Source organism: Geospiza fortis, unplaced genomic scaffold (genome assembly GCF_000277835.1).
Source record: "Geospiza fortis unplaced genomic scaffold, GeoFor_1.0 scaffold23, whole genome shotgun sequence".
Taxonomy (NCBI): Eukaryota; Metazoa; Chordata; class Aves; order Passeriformes; family Thraupidae; genus Geospiza; species Geospiza fortis.
In genome coordinates, this window is record NW_005054303.1 from 1,806,327 (window position 1) to 1,822,074 (window position 15,748).

A 15,748-nucleotide genomic window follows, 5' to 3' on the forward strand; every position below is an offset into this window, starting at 1 on the left:
CCACAGCCTGCAGGTGGATCTTTGCTTTGGCACCTGAAGCACAGCCTCCCCTAGTTCTTCGCTGACCTTGGTGTCTGGAAGATGATTTCTATCATTTATTCTCACTCCGAACTCCTCTGGCCTCAATTACTTCTGCAAAATAACTTTATTCCCTTCTCAAATATGTCACCACAGAGGTGTTACTCATTCCTGATTGGCTCAGCCTTCAGCAGCAGCAGGCCCACCTTGGAGCTGACTGGCAGTGGCTCTGTCTGATATAGGGGAAACTTCTGGCAGCTGCTGAGTGAAGTCACCCTATAGGCGCCCCACAGGCCTCCCACAGGCCCCCACTACCAGAACCTTGCCATGCAAACCCAATACAATTATTCAACTGGGGAAAATGTTACATTTAAAAAGTGTCAGTTGATGGTGATTTTTTACAATGTTTTTTCCTAATTATTTGATTAGAAAATTTCTCATTTACTTCTGAATATCCCTCAATCAGAGACTAGTTAGCAGCATTACCTAGCCCAAAACTGCAAACGCTGTAGCCATTATAACCCATATCCAATATCAGTGTGCCAAATAACCCAGCTATTATTCCTTAGTAGGATCAACAATTTTCCCCATGAAAAGTGTGGTGCCAGTTTGTTTGTCAGAGATCAAAATAAGGAAGGGCCTGTTGAATTTGATGGTACGAGAAGTAAATGAAACTCTGGTAAAGATTATGGCAGTGGCTCCTGCAGCTTCAGTTCCAGCCTCATCAACTTCCAGCAAGGCCTTGTGAATTGCCTGCACAGAATAGGAGAAAACACTATGGTTTATAGATGGGACAGGAAGCAGGAAAAAAATAAATTCTCTTCTTATGGAACATTTAGGAGAAGAAAGGAGTAACAATCCAGTAGATTAAATTTTATTGTATGATAAATCTCCAACAGTTTGAAACAGGAGTATTTTATATGCCAGGACTGAGCAAGGAGGGCCAAAATTTAGCATGGACACACTGAAATGCATTCTCAACAGTGCTGAGTAGAGTGGGATAAAAATACCCCATGTACAAGCTAGTTTAATATCTTAGATGGTTTGGACTTCTACAGCAGCACTTTCTCTTATTTCAAAGTTAATTAAAAACTGCTATTTAAATGCTAATATGGGGCAGTATTTGGCATTTTTAGCATTAAATCATAGCTCAAACTGTCACAATCAAATTCTGCTACTGCAAACTGGAGATTTCCTGAAAATTTTGGGAATAATAAAAATTAGGTATTAATCAACACAAATATCATAATGAATTCCTCATTTGTAGTTTACAAATGACACAACTTCATGTAAACTATTATATTCCAGTGCAAAGAAGTTATTTAAAGTGTTGCCCAATATCTCTATGTATTAAATATCCAGCTTTTTAATAACAGCATTAAGGTAATACAAAAGTGAGCTGGCAGATTCTTTCTGTAAAAAAGCACAATTACTGAGCTAGCCCCTACATGTCATTGTGAGTTTTACTTACAACTTCAGTAATATAAAGAGGGAAGTACAGTCTTTAAAAATCCCAGACACAACTGAGCAAATCAGCCAACCATCATCCCATCACCAGCTCTGTCTACTTACTTCTGAAACGTGGAGATCGTGGTTGCCAGTAATTCCAGACAGATCAGCATTACCTGAGAACACTTCAGTAATGCCCATTTGCTCAAACAGGGTTTTAACACCGTAAGACCCACTAATAGAAAACTTTGGCAACTGCAGATTTAATCTCCTGTTGATCAAAGAAAAGAAAAGAGCAGTGAGCCCTTGCAGCCTCTTTACAGCCAGCAGGGTGTATGCAACTCGGCAACACTTGAAAGCATTCTTTTGATTGCGAATTTGTTTGATGGTAGTCTTTGTATTCCTTGAGCAATTTTGGCTTCCTGAGAGATGCATCATCTTCTTGTATTTACATTGTCTATTTGATTTTGGGAAAATAACCGAATTTGTTCATTGTCACTCTTTTGTCCCAGTGCCACATGAGCAGCTAGTAGAGTATTTTTGGCTAAAGGTTTAGAGAGTAAGCAGGCAGTGGAAAGCCTAAAGTAAGGGAAAAGGAGGATAAAATCTAGGACATAGTGAAGGAAATGAATTGTGTTAATACCATGAAAGAAGAGGTAAGGAGTCAAAAAGTAGCCAAGCAAGTTTTGAGGCAGCTGTTACAATGCTGTGACCCCTTCTGTCAGGTTACAGGGCCTGCAGTTTCTTAGTGATTGTGCTCTGCTCTGACTCTTTTGGGGAATTGCTTAAAATTTCCGTTTATGAAATCAGGACATTATGTCCAGTAGGAGGTGATGTGAAATTGGCATTTTTCCCTTGAAAAGAGAGATGTGTGCTCAAATATAGCAATCAATATACTTAGAGTTACCTGGTCACAAGTTTGCTATCCCATTTACAAACCGTTTCCTTGGAGAGAGCATCTTCCACTTGCTTCATCTTTCCATCATCAGGCAGAATAAGCAACGCTCGTGCAGTGCCCTGGTAAGGCAGCTCTACCACCACACAGGAGAGATCCCGGTCATAGTAAATGTTTGAGATACCATCATGCTGCATCATGTTGACTCTAACCGATGCATTTGGGTTCACAAAAAAATCATCCTCATGTGTCTGCAAAGGATCGAAAGATTTTTCCCAGGCAGCTAATGGGGAAAAAGGGATGTTGTGAATGTGAAGATCGTGAAGAATGGCTCATCTAAATTAGACCAGCTCTAACGTAGGACACTGGAGGTATATTGATGGGAGAAGAGGCTCACTAAATCACTTCAGCCTCCCCCATAACACCCAATAAAGCATTCTAGCTCTGCAGTAAGCTCATCATATTTTGTGTGTGCACATCATGTCTTGCTGAAGAACAACCAAAGGCTGATGACCAGTTGAGAGTCCTTCTTTGACTGTAAGCCTGTGTAATGCCTTTCATGCCATTTAAAAATTATCAAGCATTCAGTCACAGGCCCTTCATATGCCTTTTCTGTTACACTGTACCGTATACAAGCTGACTGCACTCTGCCTGGTGTAGAATTCATCAGCAGTTAAAGAGTTCTAACATTTGAGCAAGGCTCCAGAAGCACAGGCCCTCAAGATATTATGTCCCAGATTTTCATGCAGAGCACCTAATAGATCTATCATAAAACTGGGGTCCCTGTGCAAGGATGTCAGTCCACCAAGTCTGACTGGCATGTACAGTCAGACTTGGACACATCTTTAGTCATTATGGCCTCAAACAGTAAGACTATGTGGATCCTTGTCTATGAGGCATCCACTAAGGTGGAACTTTTCTGTCCATAGCTTTCAAGCAAATCAAGTCAAAACCAAGAAATCAGTATTTCTCAACAATCAGATACTCTGCTTTTGGCCAGATCTAATCTTTACTTGAAAGGTCCTGCACAGTTTAGCTCTTTCCTAAATTGTCACTCTGGTTATAAATGATCAGAAGTTCCCTAAAATTTTTTATTTTATATCAAAACGATCTATTGAAATATTATATTAAGCATCTTACCTTTAAAGTAAATATAGTTAACAAGAACCAGTACAGTACTTGGATCAAGATGACCAACTAATTCAGGAATTTTCCCCTTGGTTTTCTCTTCTACATATTTATTGATTTGCTTTGTAGCTTCTTCTGATTTATGAAAATCACTGGAGAAAACATCTGCATCATAAAATTTTTTGGTATTTTGTAAAAATGACTCCTGTGGTTCATACCCAGTAGCTGTAAAAAGGGCATTCCCTATATTTAATGTGATATTAACATCAACACAGTTCAGTGCTGACAAAATTTTGTGAAAACTTTCATGTACATCATTTATGCGAGTCTCACTCAGGTCATCAAAGCCCAGTCCTTCAAAAATCTGAGAGAGAGTCGTTGATTTAGCGCCAACAGCCAGCATGGCAAAGGCAGTGGAGATGCTCATAGGAGAAAAGAACACATTTTTATCAGCTTCTTTTGATGAAACCTGCTTGTAAAATCTAAATACAAAATCTGCATAGTTAGAGCCTTTCTTGTCACAGCTATATGTTAATAAATTTTCTCTTCCATCTTGCAGATTAGTGTTGTTGACTTGATGGCAAATGTCTTCTGAGCAGCAATGGGTTACAGCACAAAGAGCAGCAAGGAGTAAACACAGGCACAGGAGAAAATTCATCTTCTTTTCAAATTATTCTGTCACAAAATAAAGAGTCATTAAATAAGCAGATGCTAATGATGTGCTTGGTAGTAAGAAATAATGAATAGTTTGTTAGCACAAATGTTGCATAGTTCAACTGTAAATATCTATGTACATAGCAAGCTTAAAGTTCTCATGGGCACAATGTCAAATTTATTGAACAAATTCTAATAAATTATAGACTAAAATGTCAGGCATAAGAAATTCATAATACTCCATTGTAACTGCTCTGAAAAAGCAGTACTTTTTTCCATTGGCAATGAAAATATAAAGCTACAGTCTGTAATAATCTTTTTTAACAATGACATTATCTTCCCAAAACACTGTCTTCTATAGGGTACATCTAGACATACAAGTTATTACAAGGTGAGACAGGATGTGGGTTTCAAAGACATCAAATATTCCACAGCACCTGCCCAAAAGCAATTTGATATATGCAAGGAAATGTGAGGCAGCTCACTACTCACTGGGACTGAGGAAATTCCTTCACTTTCCTCATGGACAGAGAGCTATCATGGACTATCCTGTGCTTGTTAAATTCACACCCCTGTTTACTTCATGGCTACTTACTCAGGTGGCCAGTTACTGGCCAAAACTGGTAAGTGATGGAAGAAGGTGAAGTACATGAGCTCCAAAGCAAAAGCCTGGTGCATCCTGTGCCATGACAGCAGTGCAGAGAGAGGTGGGCACAATGACATGAGCAAGCAGCAGGTTTGTGTCAGATAATGAGGTGCATGTTTGGAGTGAAGGAATTTCCCTTTTGGGGGAGCTGCAACCAGTGTTTGTAACTTCTTAAATGGTGGCGTGCCCCTCACCATGGGTTAACCTGTATGGGATGTGGGAAGGACCTGGGTCAAAGACGGAGAGAAGCACTCATCCCATTTGGACACCAAAGGACACAGATTAATTCCCTTGGAGATTACAAGTTTCTTCATTATTCTTGTTCTCCTACAGCTGACATGATATACTTCACATGAGCCACCTGCTCTCCACACGAGCTGGAACAAATCTCTGGTTTACTGAATTCAGTTCCCTGCAGTTCTGGGGAGTCATCTCATATGAACCCTCTTCAGAACTGTAACAAGCTATCAATGAAAATAAGCTTTTTGTCCTCACATATTCAGCATGAAAACATTTCTAGAACTTTTCTACTGTCATGGGTTGTCTTCTGGTTTCCAGCAAATACAGCCTATTTATATATTTTCTTTCAGGAATGTATTTTCCCATGTCTGTGGTAAAGTTCTCTTGGTCCTACATTAATTCCTAGATGTGAAAGATGACTGTATATACTATCTAAAGATTTAGAGTTTCTGATGGCAGCCCAAGTTCAAGGATTCTTGGTGATTAACCAGTTGTTTTATTTTTGTATTTATAGTCTTTCTTTTTTTTCATAGCAAACATATAGATAGCTGTGTGTTCTCATATTTGCTAGGATCTGGGTGTACTGAGTCTGCCCAAGATCAGCCAGGGCCCACTGCAGTGACCCACAGTAACAAGTGGTAACACTAAATTTGAATTTCCTTAAAACAAAAGATGGAGTATGGCCCTAGATGGGAACAAAGTTCAACTATTTGCAGATAAATTTTAAGCAGAACTCTGCATCTTTTTCATAGTCAAAAAAAAAAAAAAGACAAAACCCAAACAACCCTTATGTACTGTGGAAAAAAGAAGAAATAATATAGTACAAAAGGTGTTTCAAATGTATCTAATGTTAAGCATGTCATAGCCTGTTTTTCTCTAGTTATTTGAGATATTGGACGCTTAAGTGAGAAAGAAAAAAATAATTTTACTTCCTGTGTACATACTGAGCTTTGCCTAAATTTTAAAGAATTTCTGAAGCAGAGAGTATGGTTCGGGGTTTTTTTTCTGCAGCAAACTTATATTAGGCATGTTTTTAACTTCAGCTGTAGCAGATTGGTTAAAAACTTCTCCTGGTATCATAACTCTCTACAGAAATCTAAAAGAAGTATTTCTAACAAAAGCTGGAAAGCACCGGATATTTTCATCAAGTTTTCCTCACATACTTTTCCTTTCAGAAATGAAAAACATGTTAATTTCAACATTTTGAGGTTATAAAATTTCTGACACCAATATGTTTGTTAACATTTCAAAGCTGAAGAAATTGTCAAGGCTTTGTTAAATCTGGAAATACTTTTTATGCAAATTAGAAAAGAATTCTCTTCCAGACCACATATTAGTTTGTCTATGGGAGGAAAAGGGGCAATTAAATTTAAATTGTGGCTTTCCACCTACCCCCTGCAATCACCCCAGTCTTAATTAGAGAGCCTGGCCTTAGCAATTCAATTGTTGCTTTATAAATTAAGTCACCAGAAGAGTTTTTAAATTGGACCCAGTTGTTCAGTCGCTAGTGGGATTATACTAATTTTGAGTCACTGTGAAGGCTGCTTCCAACCTGAAAGGTGATTACATCAGTATTCTCTTTTAACAAGTACTTAATAAGTCACCATGACTTCAAAGGGTTTTTTTAGTTTGATTTCAGTCTAAGCATATTTACCCAGAACAGCAGGTCCCACTGGTCCCTTGCACATCTACTTGGTTAATATTTCATTGCAACATCCACACAGAACCAAATCACAAACAGAGAAATGAAATTAACCTAATAGTAAAATTCCACTGACTGCAGATAAAAACAAAAGTGTGTGTGCAGTACTTACAAAATCAGAAGCCCCGTTGCATTCAGCTGACCATGCTGTTCCCCACACTGTTACTTATACTGCTTCATCATCTTATGCTTAATTAGAGATGTTAAACATTACACAGACCTGATAAAAATTAGAGCCAACCAAAATAAAGGAGGAAACAAAGCAAATATTGATGGAACAGGGTTCACAAGGACCATCTCTGTTGTTCAGCCAAAGAAGCTGACAATCTTCAGCTGTTTTGATAGCAGCTGTGACATCTTCTCTGCTGCCTCTGACCATGTGGAGGAGCTTAAGTGCAAATGTGTGGTCAGAACCCTACTGGAAAGCAGGAGGTTGTGCCTGGAATCACTAGAAACAGGCGCTAACTCTCGGCGCCAGAAGTCAGACCTTCTGTGTTGCGATGAAGCACACATGGAACTGACAGCCACGTGCCACATCAGGTTGGTGCTCTTCCAAAATCTACCCAGAGACAAATCTTCTGCATGATCCTCAGCCTGTATATGGATGACAAAGTAATTGCCTGTACCTTCTCACTCTGTAGCTTAACACCACTGAGGGGGTATGTGATAGACAGGTTTCCATGATAGATGTCCCACCCTGGCTGATGTGGTCCCTTCATCTTTCTCAGTTCTGGGTGCATCTCAGTTCCTGCCTTGGGCAGGAGTACAAGTGGTGGGAATACAAGGAGCAGGCTGTTTACTCCCACAGGTTGGAGTACTGCACGTGCTCACCCGCTTCTCATTCTCCTTGCCCTCTCACACACATTTGAATTGTTCAAATGAAAACAAGTGCTGTTTTTTTCTATTACCTTTTCCTAATAGGACTGAAATGCTGATGGATTAGGATGACTGAATTTTTCCAGTTAACAATAAAGACCATGATTGAGTGGTGACATAAAATACATTTCCCCACTTGTGATGACTCTTTTCTTTGTACTTGTTTACTCACATGTGTAATTTTGTTGTTACAAACATAGATAAACATGGAGACAGAACATAGATAAACATTGTCTGGACACTCCCCTTCTTTGTTTTCCTCTATATTTCTTCCACTCTCCCCCTCCCCCCTTCCCTTTTAACTTGCTCCTTCTAGCTCCAGCTGTAAAGATCACAAACACAGAGATTATTTTACTCATAAAGCCCAAGTGAATAACAGGTCATGGTGGTCAAGGACGAACTGTGTTACAAAGTGGTTATAAGCCTCTTGTTTTCTCTTTCATTTGCCATGCCTTGTAATTACTGTTTTGTTTTTAATAATGTTAAGCTAAACTTTTACAAGGCATTTCCTTACCATTTCATTAGAGCAGCAGAAATAAGGTACTACAACAGCTTGAAACTAAAATGATGAGCAGACGCAGGCATGCCAGGTGTAGCACGCACTGCCGTGAGCCATCACAGTTCCACCTCCCTGCTGACCACAGTTTCAACTCTAAGTCATGAAACCATGTTAACCAGCTTCATACTGATCATTTATCTAATGAACTAGACATTTTGCTCTACTATTTTTTATAGGAATAAAAGTACAGAACATGGAAATAACAAAATAGATGTGTTTTATTCCTTCTGATAATTAAAACCATAACAATGTCTGCATTGCCTGAGTCCATGTTACTGATCTATAGTTCATGTAGATCAGTTTCTACACCACACTCCAGCTCACATTTTGACATCTTTAGAAGAAATAGAGCCATATATTCATTTCATGCATTTGCTAATACCTTGAAACATCTTCCAGACAGTTTGTTTTGTTTTGAACAGAGCATTCCAAAGCAGGTTTAAAGAGTTCTTAATTAACCATTGTTGCGGTGTGATGTCATAACTGGTATATTCAATGACAAGAGAACCACTCGACTTGTCCAGTGCTCTTGTTATGCTTCTATACCTTAGGTAAGGAAATTGGAGTTTTGTGTCAATTTGGCAACAAAAACTCTTCTGGGATTATGGCTCACAAATACACAAGTTACTTCAAATATTAAAAAAAAATTATATCTCTAAATCTGTTATGTTGTAATTTAAACAAAGGCTTTTAGTGTAAAGAATACAGACCACAAGCATATTGACAAAGCAGAAATATGAAGGAAATGGATATGGAAATGGAAAGGAACTGGACACTTCCTTCCCCTCCATTTCCTTGCTGATAGCCTTGAATTATGTTATAGTCTTTGGGAAGGATCAGGCACCCAGAGTGCAGGAAAATTGCTAAGATTGGAGATGTATGCATGTCTGGTGAGCTATGTTTTTTTCTAGTCTAGATGAGGTATATAATGAACAGTAAAGGCCCAGTCTGCTCATAGTGGTCATGCCATGTTTTCAATACTTCTTGGAGAATCTCCTCTACTGTCCTGTCAGAAAAAGAAAATTCAGTAGTTTAGAAAGGGACTGTGAAATTAGGATGAAATATAATCTATATATAGTGAAGAAGATTTGCACAAGGAGGGGTAAGTTCTGCTCACAGAACTTTTTTTTCATTTGAATTAGCATAATTCATATGAGCTAAGTAAAGGGATGAGGATTTAAAAATAAAATTACCAATAGCAATAACCAATAGTGAACACTCATCATAATTTTTCAGTTGGAAAACCAATTTCAGTTGCAAATGATACACTGAATGTTGCAGGTGTGTTACATGTATGGTGCACCAGTAACAAATGAACATCCGAATCCCCTATTGCTGCTTTTGTGGGTGCAGGTTGGTGGGTAAGACACAGGAGCCATAATCTCCTATAAAAGGGGCAGGAGAGTAGGCAAATTGCTCTAACATTAGAAACCTTTATTTAGGTCCCAGAGTCTTTCAAAAGAAGACTGACTTTTCATTATTTCTACATGTAACAGCTTGACCATGGATTTTTTTTTCAGCCCTCAGTATTTCTGTAACACTAATATTAGTAATGAAAGAGCTACCAAGATTTTGATATCTGGGTGATTTCCATCTGGGATATTGTGAAAAAACAGTATGCATTCTGTTTTCTGCTCTTTCTAACCACAAAATAATCTTATTGACTATAAAGATCTTCAATGATGTCTTTCATTGGCCAAGTACTGTTCAGGATACTGGAATGATTTCAGATGGGGATGGACCACCTGATCAGAGAACCACCAGACTGAAAATTCAGGATAGATGGTTATCTCTGTTGAGCAGCTCAGTTTTGTCCTTGGGAACAACACTAACACTAGTAGGCTTCAGTTTTCTCACTTTTAAGATAAAAATGAAACATCTAACTTCCTCACTGAGATTAGACAATGTGAAAATAAAAAATTACTTTCAAAGGTCTTGAGCATTACTTTAGTTCTTTATTGAGTTTAATGAAGACAGGATCATTTTAATCAGTTTTATTCCATGACACCTTCCTTGGTAACAGCGATACACAATTTGAAAATCTGTGGTGTGCAGGACGCAGTTTTATACAGCTTCAAAGTGAAACTTGAAAATTTAATTGCAAGCTTCCATGAAAAGTCCTCTGGGCTTTACAGAAAGTGTCTTCTTTCCTGGTAAGCTTAGCATTTGTATTCAAGGGGTGGTAGTTATGAGGTACATTACAGCATGGGGATGGGTGATTAAGGACACCCAGATATTGCTAGTACACCTGTATGCACCACATGACACAACACAAGCCAATCCTTTTACCGGGTATTTTTCTTTCATGTCCAGAAAATGCAAATATCTGTTGCCAGCACTTACAGCATAAGATTCATATACAGGAAAATAGAGAAGGATAAGACCATTGCTCTAACTGAATTTATTTTTTGTCTTTGGGTTTGAACCAAGCATCATGCCAGCGTTGATTATTTCACCTAAACCTCTTCAGTATTGTGCTTTTAAAATTATATTATTATCCTGTGGTAAGGCACCTAACTCCTGCTCTGACTATGTAAGCTAGGAGAGGAAGGATGGTCAGTACATATACTCAGAGGAAAGATGGTCACTATAGCTTAGTGGGTAGCTATGAGCAGCCCAGAAGCTGTTTCTGTAACGTGAACCTGTGACTGAGCTGGGAAGGGAAGCAGAAACTCCCAAGTCCCAACCCAATGCTTTGTAACTACTGGTCTGTCCTTCTTTCCTAATAATGTTCTTGCGTTAAAGAAAGAAAGGAATTAATCAATTAATTATGGGTTTCCAACAGCAATAGAGTACTTAAAATTTTAATAAATGTGTGTCTATACAACATGAAAATATACTTAACAAGAACCATCCCAATGAGTAATTCAAGACTTAAGCAACTAACATTATTCTGAAAGCCTTCATTAAAAAGTTCTTCACCTTCCCATTTGGTCCACTGACCCTGCTATCTGGGACCATCTCATCTGAACTGCTTTCTTTACCTCCTGTGTACTCCTGAGTGATACTGAATCAAATGTCTACCTTTAATCATACAGCTGATCAAGTAAAGTTGGTCAAGGTGGATTGAAGTAAACAGTAATGACATTATTCTGTGACTCAGAAGCTCAGCTGTCCAAGCACACCATATGGATTTTGGCTAATGCTCAAAGAAAGGACACAGAAAGTGGTTTTGCAAGCCAGAGTAAATTTACCTTTTTTATTACACCTTGTCAGAACAGCTCTGTTGAAAATGAGGGTACAAACACAGGAATGCTCCAGGGAACAAGTGCAGAGGGGAGGCAGGTTTCAATTTTATTTTGAATGGATATAGAGTAGATTAAATTTTACTGTGGCCACTGCTTTTAACCATGCTGGAAGAAGATTTAGACCAACACCATATAGCTTTTAAAAATCCTGCTCTAGATAAATATGCAGACAAATGAAACGAAGCCATTTTTCTATGTAACAACTATTACACAAACATCTTGAATCGTACTTTTAATAGCAAAACTGTTGAAACTGTGAAACTTCCCTAATCGAAACTCGACAATACCCTGTCTAGTGTTGTCTCCTACATGCTGATATCTCCTCTGACATTCTTTTCTTGCCTTTCCTCACATCACACACAGTCACTTCAGACCACTCTCATCTTGGCACACCATTCCTCTACCCCTGCTTCCTCCATTTTCTTGGAGAGCAACAGCAAATAGAGGCTGCTGAAGATTATAGAGGAAGGCATTCACAAAGGAGTCCCAGTAAGACCCTTCCTTGAAACTTCACCTCTGGGGATGAGGGATAGGCTAGACTGACTTTCACAGAATACCCAGGTGTCCTTTTGGATAGAGCAGCACAGCCTCATGGCACTCCTAGGGCTGGGGTCAGCAAGAATGGAGCTCAGCTGTAGAGAGCAAAAAGGTTAATCAGGTCACAAAAACTTCTAGGTGATGATGTCCTGCTCTTAGGTTCATTGATCAGCCAGTGAGAGTATTTTATTTTTCTTGATGATGCAATGTTTTTAAATTAATGCCTTTGATAGAACTTAGGTGGGTGGGGATTATGAAAACCAGTTTGAACCGGTCTTTGGCCTTTGTGAATGCTCCGACTCTCATACTAATGATGATTGAATTAATCTCTTAACAAACACGTTTGTTTTTCTAATTCGCCTCCACACACTTAATTACTATAGCTCCAAACCCAACACCCAAATATTACAGCAGAGATGGCACTTAGTCTTCCCTGATCTCTGGAAATCTCTCACCTATTGGGATCCTTCCTGAAGTAATTTCTGAAGCACAGTGAATAGGGTTTCCTCACCAGAAACAGAATCCTGGAAGCCAAGACTAGGTCTAAGAGGATTCACTGTCTACAAAAGAAAATATCTTTTACCAGCATGTTCTAAATATATTTTTTTTCACATTTTAGTGTAAAAGTAATTATTTTTACTTCTGCTCTGTAGCATTCAGTGGCCAGCCAAAGCTAAGAAGTCCCTAAATCCTTTGATCTGGAGGCCCCAGCTTATATCTGATGGTAGTAGGGCTATACCCAAGCTAAACTTCAGTGTTCTATTACTTACAACCTACTTCACAAATGCTCAACATTTTTCCCACACTTGAGAAAACTTCCTAGATTGCACAAGTATCCAGATTCTTCCTGTAGCCTTTAATGTTCCACTCAAAAATCCTTTCTCAGAAAAAATTATTGGAAGTTATCTGAAAGAAAAGTTTCCATGTAAGAAAGCAGAGTCAAAGAAACCTTAACATTTTCATGAATATTTGACTTTGTCAACATTTTGAAAGAGAAATTATGAAAATATTCCATGCCAATTTTTATTTTATAAGATAATATGAAATGAATGATTTTTCTACTATTTAACAATAAAATGGAAAACAAAATTCAAAATGATTTTAGGAAATTTGTTGAGAATTATAATTTTTGTCACAATTTGTGAAAAATCCAGTGTATTGTAATTTCTCTTGGGAGAGAAAGGTAATCTATTTTATATGAAGACAACAAAAATAAGGGACTATAAACATTATTTAGAGGCAATCGTAGAAAAGCCTGACTGGAAAGAAAACAATTGTTTACAGGACAGTTTTGATTGCAAACTCAATTCTTCAAGTCAGGATGAAAAATCCTCTGCGTCAGTTGTAGAGGACCTGAGGAATGGGGATGTCATTATTTTGCCACTCATAGTTTTATTCTCATTTGCCTTTTATTGTGGACTAAAACCAGATTTATCATATACTCTAAGGAAATAGATGTTGAGGAAAAATGGTTTAGAACTGGTATACTGAGAGATAATTCACATTAATAAATAAATTTTATTCAAGTTTGCTTTGAATCTGATGGGAAAAAATTATTACTAATGATATATTCCCATTTTAAAAATATATATAAATACAATTGATAAAGAAATAGAAGAACAAAACCCAGAAGCATTAAAAAAGAGATATTAGATCTAGTTAGAATCTTTGCGAAGGTTCACTGGTAAATAGCGAGGCAATTATTTGATTGTAAGAAGTATAATTAATGGTTGCAAAAAGAACAAAACTGCAAATATGGAGGCAAATATAAATTGACCTCCTTCAACCTTTCAAAGTGATAAAAACACCCTTTTAAACTCTCAGAAAAACCCACGCTTTTTTTTTTTAGTGAATGCTTCTAAAGTACTGAGTCATATAATTTGGCTTAGATTTTTAGTAATTTCCTACTGAACCATTGAACTGATATAAGTGTTGCTGTTAATTGAGGAAATAAAAATGCCCTGAAAAGTCTTGGACAGCCTTGGGCACAGTGAGAGGAAGCGAGCACTTAAGCTTTGGCAGTAAATAGAGGCTACACATACACAGTAGAATACATACATAGGGAACACAAATACACATGCTTTCTCTCTTTTCCTTTCTTCACATCTCACACTGCTTGGCTTCCTTTTTCCTTGTCACTGAGCATAGAAATGATATATTCGGTGGCCTATCCAGCATCACTGCAAAATCTCTGTCCTGAGTGGCAATGACTAACCTGAGACCACCATGCCAAGGGCTTTCCCCCTTGTGTTCTTTGCCTTGTATTTAGGGATTCTCCTCTGATCAGCAGACCACTGAGTACTGTGAGATCCTTCCCAATGAACAAGGTGAAACCACCAGAAAAATATGTAATGTCACAATTTATTAAAGTCCCATGTCATCTCTAACTTCTCTGAATAATACACACCTGAACTCTATGCTTATAAAGGGTATTCCCTCCCTACTAGTTTATGGCTGGTTTAGGTCCTGCCCTGAGGAATTTTATAAGTTTTCAGAAGTATGTGGCATATACCAACCAAACCATTACAAAATGTGGACATACCAGCTCTTCAAAGAATTCTTTTGCAAAAGGTTCTGGCTACTGCTGTAAAAGACAATAAAATGTTTCTATAAATACATTCGCAATAAGAAACTAAAGAGAATCTCCATCCTTTTTGGGAGGCAAGAAGGAAGATTGTGACGATGGATGAGGAAAATCTGAGATTCTCAGTGCCTTCTTTGCCTCAGTTGTTAATGAAAAGGCCAATTGTTCACAGATGCCTGAGCTGCAAGACAGGCACAGGGGGAAGGACGAAAACCTCGTAAACCAAGGGGCAATGGTCAGCAACCTCTTGCACCACTTTGACACACACAAGGGTACTGAGGGAGCTGGTGGAAGAGCTCACCAAACCACTTTCAATCATTTATCAGCAGTTCTGGCTCACCAGGGAGGTCCCAGACAAATGGAGGTTGGCAAATGGGCTGCCCATCTACAGGAAGGGCCAGAAGGAGGATCTGGGGCATTACAGGACACTCAGCCTGACCTCAGTGCCAGGGAAGGTTTATGGAGCAGATCCTCGTGAGTGCTATGACACAGCATGCAGAGGACAACTGGGTGATCAGGCCCAGCCAGCACAGGTTTATGAAAGGCAGGTGCTACTTGGACTGACCTGACCTCCTTCTCTGACAAGGTGACCAGCTGAGTGAGGGAATGAGGAATGGCTGTGGATCTTGTGTACCTGGACTTTAGTAAAGCCTTTGATACTGTCTCTCAAAGCATCCAGCCAAAACAACCACCTGCAATACTACAGACCAGTGGCAGAATGGCTGGAAAGCTGCCTGATGGAGAAGGATCTGGGGGTGCCACCTGACAGCAGCTGAACACGAGCCAGCTGTGCCCAGGTGGCCAAGAAGGCCAATGGCATCCTGGCCTGTGCCAGCAATGGTGTGGCCAGCAGGACCAGGGCAGGGATTGTCCCCCTGTAGCCAGCACTGGTGAGGCCACACCTCGAATCCTGTGTTCAGTTCTGGGCCCCTCATGACTTGCTTGAGTCTTTGAGGTGCTGGAGCATGTCCAGAGAAGGGAAGAGAGCTAGGGAAGGGTCCAGATAGCCAGTCATATGGAGAGTGGTGCAAGGACCTGAAGTTTTTTAGCCTGGAGAAAAGAAGGCTGAAAGGGGACCTTGTCACTCTCTATAACTCTCTAAAAAGAGGAAGGAAGGCGTAGTCAGGTGGGGGTCAGTTTCTTTTCTCAAGTTACAAGTGATAGAAGAAATATGGCTTCAAGTTGTGCTGGGGGGTGGGTGGGCAGGTGGGG

General features: G+C 39.1%; 1 protein-coding gene across 1 annotated transcript; it reads right to left on the reverse strand.

Annotated features, from left to right (window-relative positions):
* Positions 1-353: 353 nt before the first annotated feature.
* On the reverse strand, positions 354-6,917 carry LOC102041551 (serine protease inhibitor 2.1-like). Its single transcript, XM_005417862.1, has 5 exons — positions 6,845-6,917; positions 3,503-4,165; positions 2,375-2,645; positions 1,591-1,738; positions 354-771 (listed from the first exon to the last, which is right to left on the reverse strand). Exons 2-5 carry the CDS (start codon positions 4,146-4,148, stop codon positions 577-579), a joined length of 1,260 nt encoding a protein of 419 aa, XP_005417919.1. The 5' UTR covers positions 4,149-4,165; positions 6,845-6,917; the 3' UTR covers positions 354-576.
* Positions 6,918-15,748: the final 8,831 nt, after the last annotated feature.

Bases quoted from the DNA above. Each gene is read 5' to 3' on its own strand.
- LOC102041551 (XM_005417862.1), bottom strand. From the start codon at position 4,148: ATGAATTTTCTCCTGTGCCTGTGTTTACTCCTTGCTGCTCTTTGTGCT. The intron at 2,646-3,502 runs GTAAGATGCTTA...TTTCCCCATTAG, and splicing joins TAACTATATTTACTTTAAAG to CTGCCTGGGAAAAATCTTTC. The intron at 1,739-2,374 runs GTAACTCTAAGT...TTTGATCAACAG, and splicing joins GATAGCAAACTTGTGACCAG to GAGATTAAATCTGCAGTTGC.